This window comes from Podarcis pityusensis, assembly GCF_964106645.2.
Source record: "Podarcis pityusensis genome assembly, chromosome: 3".
Lineage (NCBI taxonomy): Eukaryota > Metazoa > Chordata > Lepidosauria > Squamata > Lacertidae > Podarcis > Podarcis pityusensis.
In genome coordinates, this window is record NC_138026.1 from 96,863,380 (window position 1) to 96,880,772 (window position 17,393).

The following is a 17,393-nucleotide window of genomic DNA, read 5'->3' on the forward strand; positions in this document are numbered from 1 at the left end:
AGGATGGGAATTGTAGTCCAAAATCAGCTGGGGACCCAAGTTTAGGAAACTATGAGCTAGACAGTCTTAAAAGGAGAGGTAAAGTCAACGCCATTCTTTAATCATGTTGGCTGTCAAGAAGTCAGATCAGATGTAGCTTTAGTAAAAGTTGAGATTGTAATCATACTGGCTAGAAACTTAATTTAAAGAATGATGCTGAGATTCTCGAAGTGCTGTTCACAGCACTTGACTGTTGCATACCATTTTCTTCTTGTTCTGCCATGCTGGGTTCAGAGCTCCTAATCATACCTCTAAGGTATAAGAGCTTCACATGTAATGATTCAGATTCAGGCACTGTGCCAGCGTGCCAGCCATAATTAAGCCACACCATAGTTTGAGGAAGTATACAATAGGCAGCCATGGTTTGGAGCTGCTTGCCTGCTTTTCATTTCCCACCCACTCAGAACTCAGTTTCATGAGTTGACTCCCAGCTCCATGGCGCAGAAGCCTCCTAAGGTCCTAGCTGTGGTTTGTCAGTTGTCTGTGAATTCAACAACAAACCAGAATTAGCACAAATTATCTGTGTGCAAATCAGCTTCAAACTGCGGTTCTTGATCCTGGTTTGTCGGCTCCAAGCAAACCATTGTTTGTGAGCGTACTTGGGTACAGCCACTGGTCCTGTTTCTGGAGTGATGCTAAACCATAGTTCAGTATTATGTGAATGAGCAGACCTGGACCTTGGGCTTGCGTGTTCCTCCTCTCCTCTCTTCTCTATACACAACTGCAAGGAGGAAATAGAAGCACCTTTACAGTTTTTCACTGACCAGAACTTACCGCTGTATCCAAAAAGGACAAACTATAGTTAGTTTAAATGATGGTTCGTTGAAAGAAGAATATAACTAGCTATTAAAACAAACCATGGGCTCAGTTTACATCTGAACTCAACCTCTGTCAAATACAGTTAAAGGTAGAACAAGTAATTTTGTAAGGAGAAACAAAATTTGCAAACAAAGACAGGACTGATTCAACCACCCTGAAGAACTTTTTAACTCCTCTTTATTTCAACCTAACACACTCCATTGTCCTGAATGAGAGGCTGGAGCAGAAGGAGGCCTAGACTCTTTCATCAAGTACAGACAAAAATACAAAATAGCTGAAGTCATTATCACACCTCCAATCTCTCTCTCTTCCCCCTCACCATCAAAAGCTACCCACACTGAAGAATATTAATTCATTTTAGGGCAAAGTTTTCTTCCACAGCCACTCCCAAGAGCATAATTCCTTAGTTTACGCAGTTTCCAGGTCAGCCAGAAGCAACTAGACAGAAATGCATTGCCTCTTACAGATCTGGAAACACCCAAGTTATATGCTCCTGCCAACTACAGAGGATGATGAGGCGATAAGGCTTGGGGAGTGCCATAAGAGCAGCTTTCCTGGAAACACCTGGATTTGGCTTGCAGCTATTCCTTAGCCTCACTGAGCGATTGCAGAGCCGAGAAGAGCGCCTTCCCCCAATATCAACCATCTAAGGGGCTGTGATTGGCAGAGGACACACTATGGGTGGAGCCACCGCTGGGTGCTCCCCGATTGGCAGAGACCCTTGCCATTCAAAAGGTCACAAAAGCGTCCATTCATTCAGAGGGAAGGCAGTGAAAATTAACAATTTGTTGTTTTTATTGAGAATAATAAATTAATATGCTGCTAAATGCTGAAACCAGCTTCTAAGTGGTTTACAAGTATAAAAACCAATTGCACAAGCGTGTTGGTTTTTTTTAAAAAACAACAACCCATAATTAAAATATGCAGTAAAACAGCCCTGTTTAAAACACAGCAATTAAAATGTAGGTCGAGAAAGTGCTTTGTTCGCCCTTAGTTTTAGGAGAATTGATGGTGCTTCTGAATGTTGAACCCACATTTGGAAGTAAATTTAGAGGCAGGGGAAAACACACACACAAAAGAATAATTTAACTCATTTTAGAGCTTTGAAACGTTCTCATTTTACGTGTCACAATTTTGCTCCCTTCCACAACACCTCTACCTGGTGGCAACGGAGCATTTCCAATTGGCCTTTTCTTGAATTGGAGGTGGGGTGGGCGTTGGATCCGTATTTATTCACTTTACGCTCAACAGAGCCCATTGTACTAATTTCAATGTAACAATGCTGTTTAAAAATCCGCCACCAGTCTGGGCTTATGTATCATCTTTGTGGTTTGTTTGGCTTGCTTGATGCGGCTCACTCTGTGCCTAACATTTACACACACACAAAAACACACACAGCACGCAAGGGGGGCGGGAGGGAGGAAGAGAGAGAGAGAGAGAGAGACGCCTGTTTTTGATCGCAGGTCCCCTGTATCGTGGGACTGTTCCTTTGAAATTAAAGCTCTGCACTCATGTAGGAACAGGCCCCCCGGGGAAATAATAGGAAGTTTAGGAGACGCATTTGGATTTGCTCTGCTAATGGCCGTCATCTGCACTCCTCGGCCGGAGTTGTAGATTTTGTGGGAGATTAAAAAGGCATTCCAACATTCTGCTGGCATTATTTCTAATCACCCCGAGATGAAAGCATGCCTTTTCTTGCCAAAAGTATCTAGAGAAACAGAAGATGGCAGGCCTGGAGGCCCAGAAGAGGCCCTTGATGTTGGCAGCGCTCAACGGTCTCTCAGTCGCTCGAGTTCCAGTGCCTGAGGACAGCCAGGATGAAGCAGTCAAGGTGCCAATGGATGAGCGGGTAAGAATAGGACTAGCAAAACAAAGGGCCGCCATTTTGGTTTCTGTCGGCAACGGCTTCTGAAGTATTAAAAACCAGGTGATGTATTGCAATGCCCCAGTTACCACACGGCTGCAGAAATCACGACTGTGCATAAGACTGCTGGTGTAACATGAGGATGCATGTAATTGAGGCCAGAGCTGGCTCATGCAAATCTTACCTCAGCCATGAGCCCTTGTGCAAAACCTCTGCCTCACAACAGAAGAGTATTTTGCCCACAGAAGTCTCCATAAGCACCGAAGGGTATTGGAATAAATGAAATGTACACACCTGTAGACATTTGTTGTTCCATAAGCATGTTTTTGTAGGATAAAAGTAAAATAAATGGAAACTGACTTAGGCAGCTGTTATCAGCACACCCACAGTGCTTGTTAGTAATTTTCTTTTCTCACTTACACGGTATGGACGCACTCACGTGTGCAAATGTGCACCATGGTTTCACAGACTTTCACTCGGCGCTATCATTTCCCTCGAAATTTAGACACTACTGTAGGAACAATGTTGCCCCAATGCCCAGTTCCCTTGGTTCCTGTGTTCGCAACGATTTGCCTGTCACTGTTACAACTTCAGTGGCCTTAAGTCTTTCACGAAGTGTTTGCACAATCAAGCACTGCCATCATTATTTAGCTGTGGCCATAACTATGGGTACAGGCAACTCCCAATTTATTCAGGGGTTACGTTCCAAGGCACCGCGTGTTCAAGTGAAATTGCGTATATTTGAAACACAATTGAAAAAGCCTGCAAACACCCAGCTCCACCCTGTTCCCCTCTTTTCTGTGACATTTTTTAGTCACTTCTGGGTGTGGCACGTGTGTGTGATCACGCTAATATCGGATGTGCTTGAAATGTATAGTAGTGTTCATCGAGGATGTTTCCATGACCAAAGGTCCTTACATCGTAAGACTGAGACTCTAGCCTTTGCAGACTATTTCCATCTAAAGATCAACACAGCCAATTCAGCCCTGCTGGTCTTCCTAGACCTCTCACCCAGTGTGGTGTAGTGGTTAAGAGCAGTAGTCTCATAATCTGGGGAACCGGGTTCGCGTCTCCGCTCCTCCACATGCAGCTGCTGGGTGACCTTGGGCCAGTCACACTTCTCTGAAGTCTCTCAGCCCCACTCACCTCACAGAGTGTTTGTTGTGGGGGAGGAAGGGAAAGGAGATTGTTAGCCGCTTTGAGACTCCTTAAGGGGAGTGAAAGGCGGGATATCAAGTCCAAACTCTTCTTCTTCTTCACCCCTGGGAAATGAAAGGGTTTTAAAATGGTTCCAACCCCCCCCCCCCCATGTTACAGTCAGAGAAAGTAATTGGGGATGGGGTGATTATTGATTTCACCTCTTTGTTCTTTGAATGGTCCTTTGGCCTCAAGTGTATACTTCTTCTCAACTGTCTTCTATGTGAAACAGGTGGGATAGATTATCAGGAGTTTTAGATTATGGTGTCATCTGTAAAATACCTCCCCACCCCACCCTGAAGAGAACGTAACTCTGGTAGAGAGTTTAATGCAGGCAAGATGGAAGAAATAGACACCCTTAGCATTCTTTGGGGGGGGGGGCTCCTCGGATGATTTATCTCATCATTGAAAGACAAGCAACTTGAAATATACTCAGAGTCGCAAAGTGATTTCATGCTCTTTATTCAGCTCATAGTGGTGAGGAGGAATGAATGAATGTCCCCTCACAGTATCTGCTTTATATACATTATTTACACAATGGGCTGCACATGATTGGCTAATTCTGGAATTTTACTGTAAGCCAATCAGGTTGTGGATTCACTTCTATCTGGAGCAGGATTGGGTGGTTCCTGCCAACCAATCATACTGCTGCATTGTTCTAGGACCAATCAGACTGCTGCATTCTGAATCCTATTGTTCTAGGACCAATCAGACTGCTGCCTTTTGGATCCTATTGTTCTAGGACCAATCAGACTGCTACAGTTTGGATCCTATTCAACTCAGTACATAACACCCCTCCCCTCTAAGTTCCAGTCCTGCCCGGGAGGTCGCATTCATAGTCCTCAAGGTATGCCGGCGGCCTACGTGTGCGTTGTGGCCTGGGGTGTTCCCTGGTCCGGGCTCCGGGTTCTGGCTCGTGTTCCAAGGATGCTGGCTGTGATGCGGCTGTTTGGTCTGGTGCAACCGGCTCGCTCAGTCGTGGTTCTGGTTCCGGTGTCCTTTCGGCCTCACGGGTCCTCTCTGTATTTACTGATTCTGCCTCTCCTGCTGGCCCCTCCCGCTCTATGGGCCTCACTGCCCCGCTGTTCCCTTGGGACTCCTCTGACCTGTCCTCCTCCTGGTTTTCTCCCGGGAATCGTCGCCGTATCTGGTCGCAGTGGCGGCGCCAGCATTGCCCCCCATCCGTTAGCACCTCGTACGACACGGGGCCAGTGACCCTGGTGATTGTGGCGGGTACCCATGCTGGGCCTGCCCCAAAATTCTTTGCGTACACTGGGTCCTGGGCCTCGAAGGTCCGGGGGTTCCTGCCTTCCCCCACCACTACCTCATCCTGAGCTCTATCGGGGTGAAGGCGGTCCAATCTGATTGCAAGGCGCCGACCCATTAGTAGTTCAGCGGGGCTCCGGCCAGTCGTTGAGCTGGGGGTGCTGTGCTGTGCTAGAAGGAATGTGGCAAGGCGGTACTCCCAGTCCCCTTGCGTCATGCGGCGAAGGGTGTCCTTGGTGGTCCGCACCATGCGTTCTGCTTGGCCATTGGTGGCAGGGTGGAACGGCGCCGAACGGATGTGGCGGATGGCGTTCTGCGCTGTGAAGGTTTGGAATTCTCCTGACGTAAATGCAGTCCCGTTGTCTGAGACGAGAGTGTCAGGGAGCCCGTGGGTTGCAAACAGCCTGCGTAGTACCCGGATGGCTGCGGACGTGGAAGTGGACGGTACCAGTGCGACTTCCAGCCATTTGGTGTAGGAGTCCACCACTATGAAGAATGTTTTCCCCTGAAAGGGGCCAGCGAAATCCACATGCAGGCGTGACCATGGTGCTCGGGCGGACTCCCAGGACTGGACTGGGGCCCTTGGGGGATCTGGGCGGGATTCTTGGCAGGCCTGGCAGTGTTTGACCCAGGCCTCTATCTCTCCATCGATCCCCGGCCACCACACATAACTCCTGGCAAGGGCCTTCATTCTTACTACCCCTGGATGTGTCTCGTGTAGGGCTGTGAGGACCCTTTTGCAGAGGGGCTGGGGAACAACGACTCTGCTTCCCCATAACAGGCACCCCTTGTGGGCCGACAGTTCATGTTTGCGGGTTGTGTAGCCGGCGAATTCTGGCCCGGGGCTGCTGCTGGGCCATCCCCTCCACACCCAGTCCAGGACCCGGGAGATGACCCTATCTTTCTTGGAATGGTGTGCAACTTCTTGTGCCTGAATGGGGCGGTCGGGAAGCAGCTCCAGGCTCATAACCTCTTGTGCAGGTGCTGGGTCAGGGCCTGTTTCCGGTAGTGGTAGCCTGCTGAGGGCGTCCGCATGGCCCATCGCCTTCCCAGGTCGGTGAATCAGTGCATACTGGTAGCTGGCAAGGAAAATTGACCACCTGAGGACGCGAGGAGACAGCACTTGGGGGGTCTGCTTTTCGGGGGCAAACAAGCCGAGCAACGGCTTGTGGTCAGTCACCACGGTGAAGGGCCGCCCGTACAAGAAATCATGGAATTTTTTTACTCCCTTTACGATTGCCAGACCCTCCTTGTCGATTTGCGAGTAGTTCCGCTCGGTTGTGTTGAGTGTCTGGGAAAAGTACGCCACCGGTACCTCTCTTCCATCCGGGAGTTGGTGCCCCAGGACAGCTCCAATGCCATAGGGTGAGGCGTCGCATGCTAGCACCACCGGCAGCCTCTCGTCGAAGTGTGCCAAGACCGAGTTTGAGACAAGCAAGTCCTTGACTGCCTGGAATGCGGCCTCCTGGCGCTGGCCCCACACCCAAGGGGCCCGCTTGTCCAGGAGTCTGTGTAGGGGCTCCGCTACCGCCGCCTTGTGGGGAAGGAAGGAATGGTAAAAGTTCAATAGTCCCAAGAAGGCCTGAAGTTCAGTCTTGCTCTTGGGCGCTGGGGCATCACAAATGGCCCGTACCTTGTCCCCAGTCGGGTGGACCCCTTCTGCGTCCACCATAAATCCCAGAAAGTCCACCTGAGGCACTCCTAGTAGACATTTTTCCCGCTTCACCTTGAGACCCGCCGTCTGGAAACGGTGCAGAACGGTGCGGAGGCGGTCCTCAAACTCCTCTGGTGTGGGGCCGGCAATCAACACATCATCGAAGAAGGGGGTGACGCCAGGAATCCCTTTAAGGAGAGAGTCCATTATATTCTGGAATATGCCTGGTGCCACGCTGACACCGAATTGCAGCCGCTTTACCCTGAACGCTCCTCTGTGCGTCACAATCGTCTGTGCCTCTGCTGTGGCCTCATCTACTGGCAGCTGTTGATATGCTTGGGCCAAGTCCAGCTTGCCAAAAATTTTCGACCCAGCCAGGGTGGCAAGGACATGGCTGACCACTGGCACTGGGTATGCGTGGGCCGTGAGGGCCTTGTTTATGGTACATTTGTAGTCTGCGCAGATGCGGACCGAACCATTAGGCTTGACGGGTGTGACGATTGGGGTTTCCCAGGGAGCATTAGGCACCGGCTCCAGCACTCCTTGCTCTACGAGTCGGTCCAATTCCTCGTCTATACGGGGTTTCAAGGCGAACGGGACCCGGCGGGCCTTGAGCCTGACCGGTCGTACTGCGGGGTCAAGCTGTAGCGCAATGGGGGGGCCCGTATACTGTCCCAATTTCCCATCGAAAACCCCTGGAAATTCCTTGCATATGGCGTCCACGTCCACTTGTAAGCTAGTGTGGTTCACCCCGGTGACAGCTAGCCCCAGTGGTCCAAACCATGCCAATCCCAGTAAGCTAATGTAGGGGCCCTTGACCACAAGCAAGTCCAGTTGCCGCGTCCGCCCTCGGTATTGCACCCTGAAGGTCCCCACCCCCATTGTGGGGACCTTACGTTTCTGGAAGTCCCGGAGGGTGAATGGGGCCGGCCTGAGTTTGGGACCCCCAGTGGGACACAGTTTCCTTAAGGTCCTTGCCGAGATTATGGATAGAGTTGAACCCGTGTCAAGCTCCATGCGGCATGGGGCCCCCTCTATCTGTACCTCTACATAAATTTTCTCTACGTTGGGGTGGGGCAACTGGTATACCTGGAAGTCCGTGAGCTCCGTCGAGTTGCCTTGGTGCGTTGGGCCCCGGGACCTGGGGCTCTTGGATTGGTCATCTGATGCCTGGTGTCGGGTGGGCCGAGCCCGACACACCCGGGCGATGTGTCCCGATTTTCTGCACTGCCTGCACTCTGCGTTGCGGAAACGGCAGGTCCTCCTCTCGTGACTCTCCCCGCAGCTTGCGCAGTTCCCTCCTTCTCGTCGAGGCAGCTGTGGTCTGTGCGCTGCTTGAGTGCGCTGCTGTACTCGGTGCACCTCCTCCCTGTCGGATCCTGAGTCGTCGGTGAGGTCTTCATGGTGGACCCTCGGTTGGGATGGCAGGCTCGGCCGTGCCTCTTGGGTCGACCTCTCGGCAGCTTCTGTTGCCAGGGCCTCCTCCAGAGCGACCTGGAACGTTAGGTCCTTCTTAGCGTAGAGGCGCCGTTGCAGCTTCTCATCCTTCAGGCCACCGACGAGGCGGTCACGAAGCATGTTCTCCAGCTCTGAGAAGTTGCAGAACCGGGCGGCTTGGCGGAGAGAGGTCACAAACCCAGTTATGGTTTCCCCAGGGGCTTGCCGCTTTGCGTAGAAGGCATTTCGACGAGCCACCACTGAGGGCTGCGGCGAAAAGTGCCCCTTCAGCTGTTCCATTATTGTTTTGTATGGAACAGTAGCGACGTCTTCAGGCGCAAGGAGAGCCCGGGCGATTTCAAACGTCTCCTCTCCGCAGACGCTGAAGAATATCGCCCTCTTCTTGGCGTCTTCTTCGTCGGTGACCCCTTTGGCTTCTAGGAGGAAGGTGAAACGGGAGGCGTACGCTTCCCAGTCTCCAGATGCTGGGTTGAATGGCGAGAAGCTGCTGTTGGCTGCCATTCTGAGTTCCTTGTGCCCCGGAGCTGAAGCCTGGATACACGGTGCGAGGCAGCGGTGCGGCAGTTGGCGGTGCTGCGGTGCTGTGTGTGGCAGTCAGCTCAGCGGGATCCCATCCTCGTCGCCAGTGAAATATACTCAGAGTCGCAAAGTGATTTCATGCTCTTTATTCAGCTCATAGTGGTGAGGAGGAATGAATGAATGTCCCCTCACAGTATCTGCTTTATATACATTATTTACACAATGGGCTGCACATGATTGGCTAATTCTGGAATTTTACTGTAAGCCAATCAGGTTGTGGATTCACTTCTATCTGGAGCAGGATTGGGTGGTTCCTGCCAACCAATCATACTGCTGCATTGTTCTAGGACCAATCAGACTGCTGCATTCTGAATCCTATTGTTCTAGGACCAATCAGACTGCTGCCTTTTGGATCCTATTGTTCTAGGACCAATCAGACTGCTACAGTTTGGATCCTATTCAACTCAGTACATAACACAACTGCAGTACAGTGGATGTTGGGTTGCGAACGTGATCCGTGCGGGAGGCACGTTCGCAACCCGCAGCGCCACGTCTGCGCATGTGCAGGTTGCGATTAGGCACTTCTGCGCATACGTGAGTGCCGAAACCTGGAAATAACCTGTTCTAGTACTTCCGAAAACGCGCAACCTGAAGCATCTGTAACCCGAGGTTTGACTGTATTTTATATGAGGAATCACTTTTGAATAGAATGCCCTCTTTTGTGATTTTGTTTTGTTTTAAATTGAAAATAGTGCAAAATCCTGAGGAGGAAACTAGAAGAGGGGATGGTGTTCACTGAATATGAGCAGATTCCTAAGAGGAAGGCAGATGGGGTCTTTACCACAGCGACGCTTCCGGAGAATTCCGAGCGTAACCGTGTCCGAGAAGTTATTCCGTATGAGGAGAACCGCGTGGAGCTTGTCCCAACCAAAGAAAACAACACGGGCTACATCAACGCCTCACACATAAAGGTAAAGACTGGGGGGACGGAAAGAAACTGCCTTTGTGGGTAGGAAGGCTGGGCTTGAACTTGGGAGGCCAGAATTCAGATGTGAACTGTGCTGGGATGTGAGCTTACCGGGCTGGCCAGTCCCCAGACACTCTTCTCAGCCTCAATTAACCTATATACAATCCATACCTGTCGTCACAGGATTGTAATAATTATAATTTGTTAAACATTTTTTTAACATGAATAGTGCGTCTCCCGCCTTCACCTTTCTTCGTCCTCACAATAACCTTATTCCGTGACTCAACTTGGGCTGACACAAGGCTTTCTTTCTTTTTTCTTTCATTCTTTCTTTTATTTTTACCCTGCTCTTCAGCCACAAAAAGCAGCTGAAAGCAACCATTAATAAGACAGTCCTTTCCCTCAGGCTTACAATGTAGAGGCAACAGCACAAAGGGAAAAGGGACTTGGGAGGGAGGAGGAAAAAAAGCAAACTCGGAGCACCAGTTCACCAGTGTTATTTCTGGCAGGGAAGGTAGGGGGAAGCAAGCTCTGTTCTTTGGCTGATGAATGCGTGCACGTTAGTCTCCCTTTGCCATACTGTTCTTCTTGGAGCCAGGATCCTTCAGTCCCGCGGCCAAAGCCTGGGGCAAGGGTGTGCTGCCCTTCAATTGTGCAGTCCTGGGGCAGCTGGCGGCTGAAGCCAAGTGCAGCTTCTCCCTCCGTGACCAGGGAATAGGGCCAGGTTGATCTCCAGTTTGCCATGATGTTCTTTGGAGTGGCAGCCTCCCAGTGGCCCTGAGCAAACATGAGTAGGATCACATTGTTATGTCCCTCTTTTGTAAGCGAAGACAGCAGGCTTCCTTGAGGACACTTTGTGAGTCTGGTAGGGGGGAAAAAACCTCAGTGTGGACTGTGGTTTTCACAATTCACTCAGAGCATGCACAAAGATGCCTAGTACGAGTAGATTTGCATGTTGCCCAGATTCTACCAGTGCAGGTATTATTCATTCCTATTACTCTGAGTGGCTTGGAACCAAAGTTAAAAACAGGCTGGAAAGCTGTGTGAGTGCTGCAGGTTCTGTAAAGACTTTTGCCTTGAACCCAGTAAGGCACCCTGGGTTCTAGCCTAGGAAAATCTGTGCCATCCTCAGTCCATGGCTGAACCTTGCTTTGAACTCTGCTGCTTCTCAGGCCCTGGCCCTATGCCGTCCCTACGTTCTGTACCCTGAATTTGGAAAAGCTGAACAATCTGTGAAAGGAAGGTCATTTTGGGTGGCATTTGTGACCCTTCTCCCTTCTGTTTTATCCTAATTACCCTGCAAAGTAGGTTAAGTGGAGAGGGAGTGACTGGCCCAGGGTTATACAGTAAGCTTGATGGCTGAGTTGCGGATTTGCATGTGGGTCTCTCCTGTCCACATCCAGGACTCTTAACCACTATGGCTGTGTACACACCATCTACTTGCTCTGGTATGCTTTCGAACTGCTAAGTTGGCAGAAGCTGGGACAGATCAATGGGAGCCCACCCCATTATGCGGATTCAAACCGCCAACCTTCTGATCAGCAAGCCCAAGAGACTCAGTGGTTTAGACCACAGTGCCACCCGCTTCCTTTACTTTTACCGTACACACCGTACATTTAAGGCACATTTAACCCCTATCAAAGAAACCTGAGAACTACAATTGGTTAATTTGCTGTGAGTTGTAGCTCTGTGAGGGATAAACTCCACTTCCTAGAATTCTTAGGGGAGACGGAAATGTGCTTTAAATACGCTTTAATTGTATGGCCTATAGGAGAGTGGCTCTGGAAGCAAACCTCTTTGCGTCAGGAATGAGGAATCTGTGGCCCTACAGATGCTGCTGGGACTCTTAACTCTCACCAGCCTCGGCCAGCAGGCCAAATGGTCAAGGGTGATTTGACAAAACTTGAACGGATCTGCTTTTATGAACACTTTCTGCGTTGGTCAAAACAGTATTAAATTATGAGCATATCTTGGCTGCAAGACATCCGTACCAAGTTCCAAGCTTGGTTTGGTCATAAATTTACAATGCTAAGCCCTTGTTGAGTCAAAACACCTCTCTAAAACCAGAACCCTGTCAGATTTCTGCCAAAAGATCTGGTGGGTAGCAGATACTGTGTGTTTTTGGCACAACCTACCTCAGCTTGGATGACTGATTACGGAATCTGAATTCCCCGCCCCCCCCATCCATTTTTTTTTTTTGGGGGGGGGCGGACAAATAATTTCTGAGAGCATAATTTTGCTCCATCAGGTGGCAGGGGCCCAGAAAGAATTCTCCCCAGCCAGCTTTAAGAGTTCATATTTCATCTTGTGTGTCAGCCTCGGACGTACCCACATTGTTCTGTAGCGCATGTAGCGACATGTGCTGATGCTTAGTAGTATACAACCCTGTGTGCTGCCAGCACTTTCCCCCTCCCCCTCTTCCAAGGGGCTGTTGCAGAAGCCAAGCAGATGTTCTTTTGCTCAGAAGGTGAAATTGCATCTGCAGATTTTTACCTCTGCCACGCAGCGAGTGTTTTTCACCCAGTTATCAATTTTTAATATCCTGCAGTGTGCTGCCGCATTCCAGGCTGTGCACTCCCTCTGGACTATTTATGGGTTTTTTGTCCATGCCTTGTGCCAGCAGGCTGGGCGGTTGGACCACGGCGGAGCAGGCAGAGCAAAACTCCCGTAACATTATGATAAGATCTTGCCCCAGACTCCTACACTGCTAGACCCAATCTTGCAGTCTTCAGTAGGGTTGTCTGCCTTTCCCTTTTTGCTTTGATCCTGGCTGTCAAGATTAACATGCCTTCAGTCTGTGTATGCTAAAAAAAGAAGAAATCTGTTTTCAGTGGGTGCGCTCATATCTCCACATCAGCAAACAACTTTCTCTTTACTTTTGAGCTGCTGGAATATAGACACGCTATGCTTCTGGAAACCAGTTGCTGGAAATTGCAAGTGGAGAAAGTGTCATTGAACTCAATTCCTGCATGTGGGCTTCCCATAGGCATCTGGTTGTCCACAATGAGAACAGGATGTTAGTCTAGATGGGCCTTTGGCCTGGTCAAGGAGGGCTCTACTTACATTCCTATGTCCAGATTCTGAATCTCACTGAAATTGTTGGGATCATTCTTAACTACATTTTCAACAACCTTTGGTGTTTCTGACCTCAGATGAAATAAACATGTCTATCTCTCTCACACACAAACACCATATAATGATGTGCTCACCATAGGAGCGTGTTTATGTAGGCCTTGAATCTTGGGATGGCGGTAAATGGCTTTGGCCCTGTATACCTGAAGGAGCGTCTCTACCCCCGTCATTCATCCCAGACACTAAGGTCCAGTTCCAATGTCCTTTTGGCGGCTCTCTTGTTGCCCACCCTGTAGAACTCCCTTCCGTCAGATGTCAAGGAAATAAATAACTATCTGACTTTTAGAAGACAGCCCTGTATAGGGAAGTTGTTAATGTGTGATGTTTTACTGTGTTTAATGTTTCGATTTGTTGGAAGCCCTCCAGAGTGCCCTGGAGTGTCTGGGGCAACTCAGTTGGGTGAGTGGCATATAAATTGTTGTTGTTGTTATCATCATCATCGTCGTCATCATCATCATCATGTGCCAGAGGCAGACCTGCATCTTCTGATTCAGGTTTCTCCCCTCTACCCCGCCACCTTGCAGATTTGTAGAATGGGTATTTTATGGGTATTTCATCTGGATAAAGGAGGGATGGAAAGGGGTTCTGAACGCTGCATTGACTGTTATTTTTCCTCCACAGCCATGGTCATTTTCTGCTGCTTCCTTGTTTCCAACATTGCCCTCTGAAGCTAAGCCAACCAGGTCCTAAAGCCAAAATATAAATAGAGGGCCATGTTTTGTGCATGTAAGAAAATTGCATGTTGCTGTAACAGCAGCAAAGATGGGTGAGTGGGTTAAGCTGGCTGATAAGCATGAACTTTTATGAGCTCATGACAAAGAGCATAGGAAGGTGTCTGGTATTGAGTCAGATCGTTGGTCCATCGGTATGGTTTACCAGTGTCCTGGCAGCTATTTTCCAGGGTCTTGAACCAGCCCGACCTGAGGATGTCAGGGATTCAAGAATTGAACCTTGGACTTCATGCGTGCAAAGCAGAAGCTCTACCAGTGAGCTAAGGCCCTTCCCTAACTATGCACAGTTGCTATGGCAGAAAGAGAGAGGTGGAGATGCTCAATTGTGGCATGAATTTTATAGTAATCTATTGTTCTCTCTTTCTCTCTCTCTTCCTCAGGTTACAGTGGGCGGAGAAGAATGGCACTACATAGCCACACAAGGACCTTTGCCACAAACATGCCATGATTTCTGGCAAATGGTGTGGGAAGAAGGGGTGAATGTGATAGCCATGGTGACAGCAGAGGAGGTATGTAATATGTGGTTGCATGCTAACAAATCTCTTGAGTCCTCTTCATAGGGAACTCTGCAAATTGTACCTCTGTAGGGTGTATAAGGCCTCCTAACAACTCTCAGCAGCCTTAACAAACTTTGGGGGAAGCCATGACTGTTGCTGTCGTTGCTCTTTACATATATGGCGTGAATGTGGACATGATGGTGATACACATTCCCCATTTTAGTCATTAGCATCTGATACTCAGATGGAACGGCACAATTTGGTGGCCCATCTTCGGGCAGGGAAGTGGGGGAGAAGAGGGGCAGAGGTGGATTTAGGGGAGCATGACTGGTTTGGTGGCACTGGGAGTGAAGCCTTGGGGGTGCTGCAGGGGCACTGCAACTGTGGTGTAGAATGGAAGGCGAGAGGCGGGGGCGGGGATTTGACGTTGCACAGGGCACCACTGAAATTTGAGGCCCCAAAGTCCACCTCTGAGGAGGGGGGGAAGTTGCTCACTGCACCATCACGGCCACAAAAGGCCTGAGGGCAATGAGCTGCCCCCTCAAACCACCTCTTGGACTGGCATTCATCCAAGTGGGCCTGCCACCGACCTCAGGTCGACCCTCACTGCAGATATAGGCAGTACATTCAAAGATGTTTTGTTGGCTTGCATTTTCTCTTCCCCACCCAGTCCTAGTTCAGACCTGAGAGCATGCATTCCTTGGGCCTCTGTGGGCTTGCTCTCTACCCTTTGATCAGCTTGTCCTGTGCTAGAGGATAAGAGCGAGAGCCACTCTTGAGATTGGACCATGTTTTATCTTGTGTACGCTAAGGGAGGTTCAAATAGTTGCGTGCATGTTTTGAAGATTTAGGAAGCGCTCTCCATGACAATCTGCTTCTCTCTGCCGGTCCTTTTACTCTCCTGTTGGCTGTTTTGTTTTTCAAACTTCCTTTGAACCTTTGCCTGGGATGACTCAACCCCTTACAACCTTGTTTGTATCAGTCTAGCTGGCCGCACAGTGTAATGATGGAAGTTTAGCTCCATTAGAAGATTTCTGCATGCCAAACAAAGCAGTGAATTCTGAGAACACAAAGCTGCCCTTATTTGAGAAGAATGATATTCTCAACCCATCCAAGGCCACCTCTGCATTACTACCATCCTTATCAGCTGCGAATACATCAGAAGTTGTTGTTCCAGTTAAAGTATCCAGTAAAAAGAGAGAGAAGTCGCCTTTATTCCCATGCCAAGCAAAACAGTTATTTCTGTTGTAATCCCACAACTGTATGTTGTGCTATAAACCTGGCACACACAAGTAACCAGCCCTGCATCCTGTTCAGAACTCGGCTGCCTTTACAGGCACACAGGAACAGCTGTTCTGTTTAAATAGTGTGGCCCGATTTTCCCCATTTTAAACATTTAGCACTATCAGCTGTTCAGAAGGGGGAGCAAGAGTCCATTAAATGCACAGTTACAGAGTAATCTGACCACAGAGAAAGCCTCTTTCTAAGCGGCGGCAGGCAACGGGGCTGTCTTAGGACCTGAACTCTGATTATATGCATGCATTCATATTATGGCTTTTATGATGCTTGGAAACAACGAGGAATCTCCACTGTCCTGAGACGGTGGAAATTTGCAGACAGTAATTGCAGTATGAATGCACACTCTGTGATAAGAGGGCACTCCTGGAACCCAGAATGCACGGAGGCAAGGGAGATGTTCATGGGGAAACAGTCAAATAGGATCAGTCCCTTTCCCGCTCCCCATTTTCCTCTGATGTCCTCACTCGGCTATTTTCTGGGAAACTATAACATGATGCCCTGAGGTGGTTGCTTGAACTTTGGGTTTGTTGTTATCCCCCACAACGAAGCGCATCTGTGATATTTTCTGTGCAGTGCTGTAAACACACACTAGAAATGCTTTGTCTGGAGCACACAGCATCGTTTGAGGCTGCATGTTGTTGTGCAGTTATTAGCCTGAACACACATTTTGGGACTGTGAACAATTATGGGATGTTTCAAGCCATTCTCTTAATTCCTTTACACTGGTCTTCAGATTTTGCTTGCGGCGTGTACAATCCATACAGGTGTGCCTAAGAGTGTGTGACACTTGTTCTGTAGCTGTGAAGTCTTCACTGGTTGGTGGCACCAGCTTTATCATGGCGCCCTGAGGGAGAAGGGGTCAGTTTGCGGAAAAGTTACACTTTGCCAGGGTTTTGCCCAGTTTCCCTTGACCCTACAGCAGCTTCTGGGGTAGGAGGAAAGCATTTATGCTAGAGATCAGCAACTGGAGTCTGCTGAGCCAAAACTTTCAAGGACACATTCCAGCCAGGCAAAACACTTGGGGTGTGATGAAAGGCTAGAGATGGGTGAGGCCTAGGTAGAGTTTTGAGGCCTGGAGGGCCACGACTGGCCTGCGTTCCTGAAGTTTTCCCACCCTTGCTTTAAACCACACTGGCACTGTACTTGATTTTTAGGCATACCCATTGTTCACTGGGGCTTGTGGCTGTAAGAACAGGACTGTGCTGATTTTTTTTTTGCTTCTCCTTCCTTTTGCTGTGGGACAGGAAAGAGGAAGAGCCAAGAGCCATCGCTACTGGCCGAAACTCGGCTCCAAGCACAGTTCAGCCACTTACGGGAAGTTCAAGGTGACCACCAAATTCCGCACCGATTCTGGTTGCTATGCCACGACGGGCCTCAAGGTCAAGCACCTTCTGCTGGGGCAGGAGAAGACGGTGTGGCATTTGCAGTACACCGACTGGCCGGATCACGGTTGCCCAGAAGAACAAGGCTTTCTCTGTAAGTTGTGTGTGTGTGTGCGTGTGTTTGAAATGTGGGTGCTTTCTTTTTGTTTTGAGTGAGGAAATCAGTGAAGTTGAATTAAATGTTGGAGTGGGTCCTTAGAACTACTTGCTGATGCACACACACACATATATATACATATATATAATATATATATATATAGGCCATATAATGATACTGACATTTATTTGCTGAGCTTTAGTTGTAGGGGCGATTAATAATAATAATAATAATAATAATAATAATAATAATAATAATTTATACCCCACTCACTCTGAGTGGCTCCCAAGAGAATAATAATAACAATAATAGTAGTAGTAGTAGTAATAATAATAATAATAATAATAATAATGTGATAAAATAACAAACATTAAAAACTTCCCTAAACAGGGCTGTCTTCAGATGTCTTCTGAAAGTCAGATAGTTGTTTATTTCCTCAACATCTGATGGGAGGGCATTCCACAGGGCAGGC

General features: G+C 48.9%; 1 protein-coding gene across 2 annotated transcripts in view; it reads left to right on the plus strand.

The window, feature by feature from the left end:
- The window catches only part of PTPN14 (protein tyrosine phosphatase non-receptor type 14), a 119,025-nt gene that overhangs the window by 91,024 nt on the left and 10,608 nt on the right, over nucleotides 1-17,393 (plus strand). For both annotated transcript variants that reach the window (XM_081000497.1, XM_081000498.1), the window contains exons 14-17: nucleotides 2,564-2,707; nucleotides 9,569-9,787; nucleotides 14,027-14,155; nucleotides 16,687-16,918. In XM_081000497.1, the coding sequence (XP_080856623.1) occupies nucleotides 2,564-2,707; nucleotides 9,569-9,787; nucleotides 14,027-14,155; nucleotides 16,687-16,918 (724 nt within the window). The remainder of the gene's footprint in view (nucleotides 1-2,563; nucleotides 2,708-9,568; nucleotides 9,788-14,026; nucleotides 14,156-16,686; nucleotides 16,919-17,393) is intronic.